This window comes from Gymnodraco acuticeps, unplaced genomic scaffold (genome assembly GCF_902827175.1).
Source record: "Gymnodraco acuticeps unplaced genomic scaffold, fGymAcu1.1, whole genome shotgun sequence".
NCBI classification, from domain to species: domain Eukaryota; kingdom Metazoa; phylum Chordata; class Actinopteri; order Perciformes; family Bathydraconidae; genus Gymnodraco; species Gymnodraco acuticeps.
Window position 1 is genome coordinate 343,123 of NW_022990233.1, and position 12,377 is coordinate 355,499.

A 12,377-nucleotide genomic window follows, 5' to 3' on the forward strand; every position below is an offset into this window, starting at 1 on the left:
TTTTGTTGTTGTTACCAGTTTGTGACCGGGCAACTCTCGATCAGAGATAGTTATGGTTGTGGGACACCTGGAACACATCCTTCTCGGGGCGTAGATAACCCCAAGCCATAACAACAACAACAACAACAACAACAACAACAACAACAACAACAACAACAACAACAACAACAACTGTGATTCAGTGTCCTCAGCTGTTTAGTCTATCTATTGAAGAATGAACTAGTTAAAACCTTAACCTCCTACCAGAGGAAGGTTTCTTCAGAATTGATTGTGGCATCTCTGCCCTGTGGTCAACTCGTGGCCCCGTGACATATCTTGTGAATTCTCCGGCCGAAGCTCCAAATAAACCGTCAGTGTTTGCCATCAAAGCTCCGGCTCTCCTCGTGTCTCCTGTTTCCAATTGCTTCAGAAGTTTCCCCCACAAAAAGAGATTTTGTATTCTAGTTGTATTCTTCAACTGGGTTTTCCCTGCGTAACCCGTAACCAAAAACTAGCAGCCTCGAAATTTCCCGCAACGAAGGACGCCAGCCTCGGTAGAATTCCAAGCATCCTCTGGACATTGGAACAGTCCTTCGGCGGGACTCGATTACGTAGCATCCTTGAAACAGTGTCAGCCTTCCTCGACATTGAGAAACACCCACTGTCATCACGTTGTTATTATTTATTCATTTATAATGCTCTATTGGGAGACAAAGCACCTCAGGCCCAATTTTATTATGATTGAACTCAAGGAGAGGACAATCTGTTTTATTTTAGCTAAAATAATAAGAAAACAAAATAAAGAATATGTATATAATATGTACATCACTGTCCCTCTCTCACCATGCTGATTTAAAACGCCCATTGTTGTCTTAAAAGGGATGTTTAAAATGAGGTTCTGCCCTTCTGTAATTTCTGTCTGCAGATTAGAAGCAGTTTAGAGAAATCTCTTTCTAAAACCAAACCCAGAACAGAACTCTCAGGCCTGTGCTGCCTCCTCGTCATGACAAACATTACCTCAGCATGCTGCTAATCCTTCCTGTCAGAGAGTCAAAGTATTTCACTCTCAGTGTTCCTGTGGTCACTGGCTCTCCTCTCTGCAGGCTGTAGGGGGTCGCTGAGGTGCATCATGGGAGGAAATGTCTCCCCGAGGGGCTCCTGGTTCGTCCTCTCGTCCGTCCACCCGCTGTTCGTCTCCCAGCTGTCCCCGAGCACTGACAGCCTCATCGCTGTCTTCCTCACCTTCACATGTAAGCAAGCTCTCAGAGGACACTTTATTTATAGTTTTTTCCCACACATAACACAATAACAGGAGAACATACAGAGTACACATGCAGGTGCTGTATACAAATTACAAAACAATGATAATAAAGCGATGTCCAGACATTAACCAGTTCAAGAGGAAATACAGAGAAATGATTTTCTCGAGGTACAGGGGTGGGGAAGGTGTTTGACTATGTGTATATGTGTGAGTATGTGTGTATATGTGCATATATGTATATATGTGTATGTGTGTATGTACATACGTGTATATGTATATATGTCAATCAACAAGTAAAGCAGATTAATAATAACAATAATAATTAATAATAATGATAATTATTGCAGATTATAGATTATAAATAAATCATTTAGGGACAAGGGGGTGAGATTAAATACATTATACTTCTTCTCACTCCTTTTCAAACACTAGATGTGGGACTGTTTATGTTGCTAATGCTGTTGTTGTTGTTGTAAATGTCATTTTTTGTTTTGATTTCTCTTACATGACTATGCACTGCAACATTTTTGTTGTTTTGTAATTATTTATTTTACTTGTTCGAAATAAAATGTATCAATCAATCAATCAATCAATCAATCAATCAATCAATCAATCAATCAATCAATCAACAATAACATAAAAAGACTATTACAGTAATAGCAATGAAAACAAAAATACACAATGACATGATAAGACAGAAACAGAAAACCCCTAAGACCAGACCCTCCAGACGGGGCCACACTGCGCAGTAATCGTCAACAAAGGAGAAAGAAAGATTCAACTTGCCTCAGCAAATGCATTTGTATTTTCAGAGGACACTTTTATCAGTATGACAATCTCAGGTTTGTTAGTCACCAATCATTTACATTTTCTTTAGCCCACGACTTCAAAAGTGATCAGGAAATTATGAGATGAAACAGGATTATGTGGACAGACTAATACATGCTTAATTTATAGTAAACCATTTTGTCAGAACTAGGTCGAGGGAGTGATTAAAACAGTGGGTTGGTTTATCTACATCTTGACTGAATTGAAACGAATCTATTAAAGGGGTAAAAGTAATATTAATATTGACCACAGGGGCGGACTGGGACAAAACATCTGCCCGGGACTCTCGAACGGCCCACTTCGGTACCGTCGGCCCACCTCGGTACCCCAAGTAAATACCGCTAGTAAATTGTCAACGTCCCGAACGTCCCGATGGCCAGTCCGCCACTGAGTAACCACCATTTCGGAGCCAGGATGAAAACGAGAGTGTATGGTTTAACCATTTATGATATACAGTGAATTATTTCTGCACTTTATTTTGTTGTTATTTTATGTATGTATGAATGCTGTTTGTCTTTGTTGTATGTTGTCTTTTCTGAATGTTTTGATGGCACCTTAAAGGGAGTAGCTTTACTATTCTCGTTGTACTTGTATAATGATAATAAATGCTTCTGATCTATTCTATTCTGTAAACACTTGAAAGGAATGATTGAGACAATAAACCCATAGACATTAGAGAGAATGCAAATCTCTGGTGCTTTGAGCCTGAGTGTAATTTAAGTATAATGGATATGAGAAGTGTTTTTCCTTCCAGCAATCAACACAAAAGACAGAATCGTAAACAAATCTTATTAAAAAAGACAGTTCAAGCCGTATAAATCGATACATTAATTCACTAAAATAGTCTTTGCTTCTGAATCCACAACATTTGGATTTTGCACAACCCTTTGATGGAGCTGCAGATGCTCTCCTCTGCTCAGTGGGATGGTAATTAGTTTTTTGTCTGGGCTTATTGGCTTTCTGTAGAGCAGAGGCAGATTGGCATCAGTGCTCATTTGTGAATGTGTGTGATCAAGAGAGGAATACAGGTGAATTGGTGTATTGATCAACTCTGAAGCCTGTTGGTCTTACTCACGTCAAGAAACCTCCATGCACAATAAGTATGTCTAGGATTTAAAGCGCAGATTTGAAGCCAATCCTTTTCGTCACTAAATCCTCTATTTCAATTGCACCATTATGTCTCTTGCAATATTGAATTGGACTATTTTATTTAATTTCTTCTTTTTTTGTCTTAACTATGTCTGGGACTCAAGATGTTCATAGCTATTTTGCATATGAGAATAAAGCCTTTGAATCTTTCTCCAGGTGTCACGTCAGTGGTGGGGAACGGCACGTCGTTGTTGATGTTCTGCAGGAGACGAAAGAAGCTCAGACCTCCAGAGCTCATGATCATCAACCTGGCTCTCTGCGATTTAGGCTTCAGCCTCTTGGGAGCGCCGTTTTTCATCATTTCCAGGTACAGAAAAACATTGTGATCGACTCCTCAGTGGCCAGGCAAAGCTCCAGATTGATGATACAATGAAAGAGGCCAGTGTGTGTGTACTGGGTTTTGATGATCTCACAAACAGATCAGCGGTTCTGTATAAAACTGCAAACAACTGGGTCCACCTGGCTGGTCTCTGGCTTTTTTACTAATGATATGAAGACTGTGTAAATGCTACTGAAACATGCACACACTCACTGTGAAACTAAAACAGCAGCATTAAGAACACATCCCAAATGAGGACTGCGCCACTAATATGAATAAAACCAAGGCCATCTTCTGTTTATGGAAAGCCAACGGTGTCATTAAACCCCACATGTTTAAAACTAAAACTCCATAAATAAACAAACGTGTGGAAATAGTGTTGTTTAATGGCACTATCGGCCTTCTATACGTAGACATTTGTCAGAGGCATATGAGGAGGATCCAGTATGAATCTAAAGCCCTTCAATGTGGTAATAATAATATATATTGTAAATGCTTTATGTTTAGTCTCTTATGTTTGTCTGGGCTCCTATGCTTAAGCTTCGGATAGTTTCACATATCTCCATTGTGTCTCATGATTGTACTTGTATTTTGGCAACTGTGGCTGTGAGGGAGTGCGGTCGTCTTTAAAACCAGAAGGTTGTTGGTTCGATCCCAGCCAATGCAGTCAACATGTCGATGTATCCTTGGGCAAGATACTTAGCTGACGCTTTTATCCAAAGCGACTTACAATAAGTGCGTTCGACCAAGAAGACACAACCTTGAAGAAAACAGAATCATATAAGTACATCAGGTTTCATAGAGCAAAAACATTTCAAGTGCTACTCAACTGGCTTTAGATAAGCCAGCCCTTTATTATTATATAAGTGCTTTGTTAGTAATTCTATCGCTCGAAGTGGAGTCGAAAGAGATGAGTTTTCAGTCTGCGCCGGAAGGTGTGTAAGCTATCTGCTGTCCTGATGTCAATGGGGAGCTCATTCCACCATTTTGGAGCCAGGATAGCAAACCCACGTGTTTTTGATGACGGGAACTTGGGTCCCCCTCGCAGCGAGGGTGCAGCGAGTCGTTTGGCTGATGCAGAGCGTAGTGCACGCGCTGGGGTGTACGGTTTAACCATGTCCTGGATGTAGGAAGGGCCAGATCCATTCGCTGCATGGTACGCAAGTACCAGTGTCTTGAAGTGGATTCTAGCAGTTACCGGAAGCCAGTGAAGGGAGCGGAGGAGCGGCGTGGTGTGGGAAAATGTTGGAAGGTTGAAGACCAGACGAGCCGCTGCATTCTGGATGAGCTGCAGAGGTCGGATGGCACATGCAGGTAGACCAGCCAGGAGGGAGTTGCAGTAGTCTAGGCGTGAGATGACGAGAGCCTGGACCAGAACCTGCGTTGCTTTCTGGGTCAGCTGGGGACGTATCTTCCTGATGTTGTAAAGCATGTATCTGCAGCAACGGATTGTAGCAGCGATGTTTGCAGTGAAGGACAGGTTGTTATCTAGGGTCACACCCAGATTCCTTGCAGTCTGAGTCGGGGAAACAACAGAGGGGCCGATGTTGATTGTCAGGTCAAGAGTGGGACCATCTTTTCCAGGAAGGAAAAGCAGTTCAGTCTTGTCAAGGTTGAGTGTGAGGTGGCGAGCAGACATCCACTGAGAGATGAATTTATGAATGAGGTTTGAAAGGGTGAATGATGACATGTAGTATGTAAAGCGCTTTGAGGGGTCGTAAAGAATGGATAAAGCGCTATATAAGTACAGTCCATTTACCGTTTATCATTTTAAGACTGTGAATACATTGAGTTGATTTCTGTCTCTTTCAGCTGGAGTCATGCCTGGGTGTTTGGCGACACCGGCTGCCTCTTGTACGGCATTCAGGGTTTTCTGTTCGGCATCGGCTCGCTGCTCACCACCTGCCTCATCTCTCTGGACCGCTGCCTGAAGATCTGCTGCTTAAGATACGGCAAGTCTCAGATATTAACATGCACAACTCCAATAAAGACACGTACGAGGAATTTGACTTGATGTCGTGGTGCATACATAAAAGTAAAAGAACAATTAAAAACACAGAAAATAAATAATAAAAAGTATAGTAAAATATAACAGTACTTACATAGAAATAGAATGGAATAAAATGGCTCTTAAACAAACCTCACTTACACAATATACTGTATAGCCTACTCAAGTCATTTAGACCCTACAGGTCCGCTGCAACTCTTAATACTTTTAAATCCAGACTAAAAACGTATATTTTTGTCGCTGCATTTGAGTGAGCTGTTCATATCCACACTGCAGTATGGTTTTTATTCATGTATTCTGTATCTGTTGTGTTTAATTTATTATCCTTGCTTTTTAATACCTGTTTTTAAATGCCATTTTATAATGTGTTTCTGCTGTATTTATTCTTAAATGTCTTTTATTTTAATTTGTAAAGCACTTTGAATTGCCGTGTGCTGAAAGGTGCTATATAAATAGACTTGCCTGGCCTTGCCTAAAGGTCAACTAAAATCCACTGAAGTTTAAAAAAAATGATTGAAATGTCAAGTAGTGTCTCATTAGTCTCAAACATGACCTTTACTGGTCCAACTTAGTTCATTAAGTGGTTTCTTGCTTCTTTGCCATGCAGGTCAATGGATTGAGAGGCGCCACGTGTTACTGTCCTTAGCGCTGTTGTGGGTGTACACGAGTTTCTGGGCCGTCTTGCCTGCTTTTGGCTTTGGTAGTTATGGACCAGAGCCTTATGGGACCAGCTGCACAATAAACTGGTAATTTAAATGTATGCTTATTCTCAGGTTCATATCTGTATTTTGTGCCTCTACCGTTTCCATGCTTTAATGTTCAAAAAGCTCTTTATTTTTCTCCTACTGCCTGTGCTGCAGCTCCTCTTTAAACCCTCTGTCTGAAACCAGAGCCCAGTCTGCTCTGATTGTGATTGGTCAACCTCTTAGAGATGTCATATACAGATATCAGGTACAATGTGTTGGAGCGCTAGCCAATAGGAGCGCGAGTGTTACATAGTGATGTCCCATGTTACGGAAGTAAACAAAGGAGTCCAATGGAGGCGTTTTACTTCTTACCTCACCGAACAAAAGTATTTTTTTTTTGGAGATTTAAACATATAAGATTAGCACAGGGCAAGAAAGCCAACATTTTAGCAGACAAACATGTTAGCAATAACTGATCTAACTTGTGTTTCTGTTTCAAGGTGGAGAATAAAGACGTCTCTAAATGACAGAATCTATATTTTCCTCATCATGATGTTATGCTTTGGATTTCCTGCACTCATTATCGTCGCTTCATATGTGATCATCCTGCGGAAGGTGAGGAAAATTGCCCGTGGTGCAGTGATGATGTATTTTTGCAGGCCGACCCAGAAGTTAGCATGGTGAGGGCTCTCTTCACAAAAGGTTATGTATTTTTCTCGTGGGGTATTGCAGAAAATAAGCTCTGTAACAAACGTTAATTTGCACTTGATACTAACCTGTTTGTTCCGCAGGATAATATCCACATTTTCAAGGTCACCTATCACGCTATTTTTAGGTAATAGCATAGGTCTCAGATATATAAAAAATATATAAAAAACATGTCTATGAAGTGTTTTGCTCAAAATACCAAACAGATCACCCATTCCAGCCGTGCCTCATATCCCTCTATTTCACTTCCTGTTTCAAACGTGCTGATTCTGGGTATAAACAGGTCTCTCTTGAGAATGAGACCCTGTGTCTCATTTAGATGTTCACCTGTATAAATAAAGGCAGAAAAAAGAATAAAGCGGTTTTTTTTTTAAAACTGAAAAAATATAAAATAAGAGGAGGTGGAGCTTATGCCTGCTCATGCGGGACCTGGCAGATAGGGGCCGTTTCTCAATCGCGAGGATGCTTGCTTGGTAGCACATGTCTTCCGAGTCACTTCCTTCAGAAGCTAGGCAAGAATCCTTCCTGGCAATCGGAAAACGAAGAGTGGAACAGGCTAGCAAGTGTGCAGGTGTGCGTCATATGAGAGGCCCCGCCTTACATTTTCCGCCACAGATTTGGGGAAATTGGTCCGTGCGCAAAGCATTGTGGGGATTTGAAGGACGCAAAGTCTACCCATGTGCAGCCTCGAAATTACCCCCAAACCAAGGACGCGGCCTCGGTGGAATTCCAAGTATGCTGGAGATTGGAACAGTCCTTCGGCGGCACTCGATGATGTAGTATTCTTGAAATATTGGCTTGGAAGCCAGTTTCCTCGCGATTGAGAAACAGCCACTGTCTAAAATGCTGCGGTGATGAAACGCAAGGCTTATTAGATCATGGATTATTAGATCAAGGATTGTTTCTGAAACAGTATGGAGCTCAAAGGCTTTCTCTCTTTCCGGTTATACCACAAGGTGAGTTCCTTTTTACTTCCTGCTTCTTCACACACATGCTCTCCAGTACAGGTTAGCTCTGAGTGTTAGCAATGCTAATGTAAACACCGACCATATTACGTCCAAAACAGTCGGGCATTGTTTCTGATAGCAACTTTCTGATAGGGCCGTGGGTCCACATTTCAGATATGACGTCATATCGGACGCAAATCTGGATCAGCTCCGTTGTTCCCCCGTTTTTAGAGATTTGGGTACGGAGGAAAAGAGAGAGGGTTTTATTTTCTGACGCTGCGTGAGTTCCCTGACTCACCGGGTCACATCTTTATGTATAAAATACATCAAAAAGGGAATTTTGCATGATAGGTCCTCTTTAATGCTACTTATTGATTTTTTTAAGCGTCAATGAAATCCCCAGAGGGAAAAGAGCTAACGTCAGCATTGCTAAGCTAAAGGTGGCTAATGTTTAGTGTGACGTTTTGTCGTTTAATTTAGTCACTTGTTAGGAACTGCCTTTTCAGTGACACATAGTAGCGTCAATCATTCACCATTGGGGTATTTATTAACTGACGTATTTTATCTAACCTTTGTAGTGCCGAGAGATAGGGAGTCTGAGGTGGTGCAAGGAAGGTGCAAAAGGGTACTTTATTGGAGAGCAACTAAGGTCATGTTGTCCGGTTGCAGCCCGGAAGAAGAGAGTAAAGAGAGGAGGGCACACAACATATATAGTAAAACACATAACATGTCCGTGTGGGAACAATACCCCCAACTGTAGTTCCATGTATGAATTATGAACCCAGTGTATAAATAGGTGGTCACCACACAAGCCCCCCCAGAATTCAAACATGGCAAAAAATCCTCGCGTCCCTGGAGGAAGCACCACAGGGGCCGAGGAGGGTGGGGTCACAGGTGAGGGCCGGGCCATGGAACGGGCCGACGAAAGGGGGCCGCAACGAAGGCGAGGGCAACCCCACCGGGGGCGGGCCGCAGTAGGTGTTGTGGCGAATGAAGTCCCCGGAAGGAAGGAGCAGTCATCCCGGGAGGAAAGAGCGCAACCCGGCCGCAGGCAGGCAGGCAGACGCGCAGCGGCGGCGGGCACGAAGTCCTCAGCAGGCGTTGAGGTATCCCCGGGAGGCAGGAGCAGTCTCTCCGGGAGGAAGGAACCATGGACAGATGAGAGGCCAGACAGGGTCCCGGAGCGCGCCACCCATGGGCCGATGGAGCATGGGCGACGTCCGGAACTGTCGAGGCGAGACGAGGTCCAGGAGTGCGCCACCCAGGCGCCGATGAAAACGTGAGTGGCGTCTGGAACCGCCGTCGAGGTGGTGAAAAAGGTGAGAGTGTCCACACGAGGTGAACCGGCTGGTCGAACCTCCTCTCCGGCACCGGAAAAGATTGTTAACAGTCAGATGTTAACAGAAATACGTCGACAGCCGTTAGCCGCTAGCTGGCAGCCATGGGTAGCTGCTAGCCGTCGTTAGCCCCTCGTGGTTAGCCGCTAGTCGTCGTCAGCTAGCGCAGCCGGGACGTGCAGCCGCACGCCCCGAAGAAACAAGCCTGCGAGGTAGCAATCGGGTTGCTGGTCGACCCAGCAGGTCGTGCATCGTCCCCCTGTTGGATGGAAGGCTGATGCGGGAATGGCGAGCAACGTCCCCAGCTCTTCTGCGGGGCGCGCACCGAGCCTCAGTCCGCGTGCCGGTGGCAGCCACGGACGATTCCAAAAAATCCCCGGCATTTCGAGAAAAAAACTTGCGTTCTTTTTGCCGTGTTCGGGTCCGTCCCGGAAACTTCTCGAGACGTGTCGGGGTCACCAGTGTAGTGCCGAGAGATAGGGACTCTGAGGCGGTGCAAGGAAGGTGCAAAAGGGTACTTTATTGGAGAGCAACTAAGGTCATGTTGTCCGGTTGCAGTCCGGGAAGAAGAGAGTGAAGAGAGGAGGGCACACAACATATATAGTAAAACACATAACATGTCCGTGTGGGAACAATACCCCCAACTGTAGTTCCATGTATGAATTATGAACCCAGTGTATAAATAGGTGGTCACCACACCTTTAAAAAAAACATTGACTTGGACTTAAGAGCTAAAATGCTCACTTATTTCCGAGCTAAGGACTCAATTTCTTCACCTCTCTTTGCAGATGACTTCATGTGTCTCTGCCTGGCTAAACTTTACCTATCTTCAAACGCTTATTCAATCTGGGTGCATACTCATTAGATTGGGCTTTGACTTAATTGAGGATATAATATTTTTGTTGGAGCTTTTCACTCAGGCTGTGTATACAAAAGTGATGCTACCAACACGCATGCACAGACTGTGAAACCTAATTATGTTTTAAGCTTTTGTTAATCAGACCTTATTTTATGCTTCTAACCAAAAAAGGGAACCTAGAGTGTAAATGATAACTAATTTCCGGGTTTTAGGACTCATTCCTGCACCACTGTGTGTGAAGAATGTGAACATAGGAACTCTGGCACCACCTCGTGTTAGTTTCAAGACGGAGATATAAATATATGACCCCAACATCCTCGGGGACACAACACGGGATTCCCAAATAAACCAAACATAAAAAGTCCATTGACCGAGACGCCCGGGGCCTTAAAAAGCTTTAAGATTAATGAGCTGTCATTTTTGTTTGTGCTAGTTTTAAGTATCCCCGCCAGCATTTTTAGAGCAAATAATACTGCTTTTGTTTCACGGTTTTGAAACCCCATTGCTATATTCTTTACGATTGTATAACTATTATTCAAGTTTATCCAGTTTATTTTTGCTTTACACAGACCTGTAAAGAGCTGTTACAACGCAGGTCTCCAGAGGGAATATGAGCTTCATAGAGCCTCTTAGTGTTCATCATTAAAGTTGTTTTTCATAGGACCCCTGAGGCTCTAATAGGGAGTGTGTGACCCCTAGGGGTTTCTGTAAGTAACTGCAGGGGGGGGGGGCAGCCAAATTACAGTTTCAGATTACTCATACATAAAATGGAAATTGGGCATACGAAACAACTCTCACCATACACCGCACAACATACAGTAGTTCACACACAATACACGACAAGTATATACCCTAAAGTCTAAAAGGGCAAAGTGGATGGGTCTTTGCAAGAAGTCCATTCAAATTGTCAAATTAAAATGTTTGTTTTCTGTATGTTGCTGTAGCTATGTTTGTCTTTGTAGTTGTCATTTGCTCTGTCACAGTTGTTTGTGATGTGTGTTGGTATCCTGTTGAAATTGAAATCTCAAGGTTTTTTAAAATACATTTGAGTAACTGCGTCTGTTTCCAGGTTTACAGATCCAATCGCACTCTGGCATCTATACCGTCCGCCTCCGTCTCTCACAGTGGCAAAGACCTGAGACTTGCAAAGGTAAACCACTAAATATTTTTCAATATGATATATTTTACTTTAACTTTTAATTAAAAGCTACTCTGCACTATGCTTAAATATTTATGTTAGCAGATTGGTATATTAGAGAGTATTCTTATTCATTATATATATTTTTATAGTGTGCAGTATATCCTCTTCTGAATATATGTATTTTCTACTGAGAATATATTGTTTTTACATTTTAAGGTTTATTTGTATTTTATTCTTTTTTTTATTATTGTACATTCACTGGGAAAATGCTGCTCCGACAAAACAATTCCTTAACTTGGGATAAATAAAGTATCTACCTACCTACCTATCTACGCACTTAGGCACATCAACAAAATTACACACTTAAAAAAATACGAAACAGTTTTAATTGACCTTTTATTATTGCTGGATATTATAACATGTTCTCAAATGAATCTGTGTGTGTTTTTCAGATGGCGGCGGTGGTGTGTGCCTCCTTCCTCATAGCCTGGATGCCGTACGCCACCATTTCTCTGATCTCTGCACTCATTCCCAGTGAGGACCAGGAGGCGTCTCTACACTCTGTGGTGGAGGAGTCGAGCTCTGCGAATCCCCCAAAGACCCTGGACATCCCCTCGCTGCTCAACTGGACAGCTACAGAATATTACAGACACATTTACTACAACCCTGAGAGCAGGTGGAGCGGCGTGGAGATGAATTCAGCCTCCATCACCTCCCAGAGTGAACCCAGCAGCCCCAGGTCCGCCTTCTCTCCTTTAGTCAGCTTAATCCCTGCCATGCTTGCAAAGTCCCACACCATGCTCAACCCTCTGATCTACCACATCATGAACCGGGAGTTCAGGTACGACATGTACGCCATGATGTTCGGCCAGGTGAAGGCGGAGAAGAGGAAGATGTCCACGAATCTAGAGAGACACAGCAGAAATTTGAGCAAACAAAAGAGAAGGGAGAGTAAAAGTAAGGGGAGATTCAACTCCTGGGCAGATACTACCTCCTCGGGGGGGGGGGGGGGGGACACTAACGCCTTGGACACTGAAGGCCACGTGGACACTGCAGCATCGATGGGAGGACGATGAGGAGAGACCTGAGATGCTCCACATCCAGCACTGTGTGTGTGTGTGAGAGAGAGAGAGAGCGAGAGCGAGAGCGAGAGCG

At 43.3% G+C, this 12,377-nt stretch overlaps 1 protein-coding gene across 1 annotated transcript; it reads left to right on the forward strand.

Annotated features, from left to right (window-relative positions):
• The first annotated feature begins 1,108 nt into the window (after positions 1–1,108).
• Positions 1,109–12,305, forward strand: opn9 (opsin 9). Its single transcript, XM_034218920.1, has 7 exons — positions 1,109–1,229; positions 3,374–3,524; positions 5,349–5,488; positions 6,152–6,290; positions 6,731–6,845; positions 11,151–11,231; positions 11,675–12,305. Exons 1-7 carry the CDS (start codon positions 1,109–1,111, stop codon positions 12,296–12,298), a joined length of 1,371 nt encoding a protein of 456 aa, XP_034074811.1. The 3' UTR covers positions 12,299–12,305.
• The last annotated feature ends 72 nt before the right edge of the window (positions 12,306–12,377 follow it).

Coding starts and splice junctions, on each gene's coding strand:
- opn9 (XM_034218920.1), top strand. CDS start 1,109: ATGGGAGGAAATGTCTCCCCGAGGGGCTCCTGGTTCGTCCTCTCGTCC. Junction 3,525..5,348: donor CCGTTTTTCATCATTTCCAG/GTACAGAAAAAC, acceptor TGTCTCTTTCAG/CTGGAGTCATGCCTGGGTGT. Junction 6,846..11,150: donor ATGTGATCATCCTGCGGAAG/GTGAGGAAAATT, acceptor GTCTGTTTCCAG/GTTTACAGATCCAATCGCAC.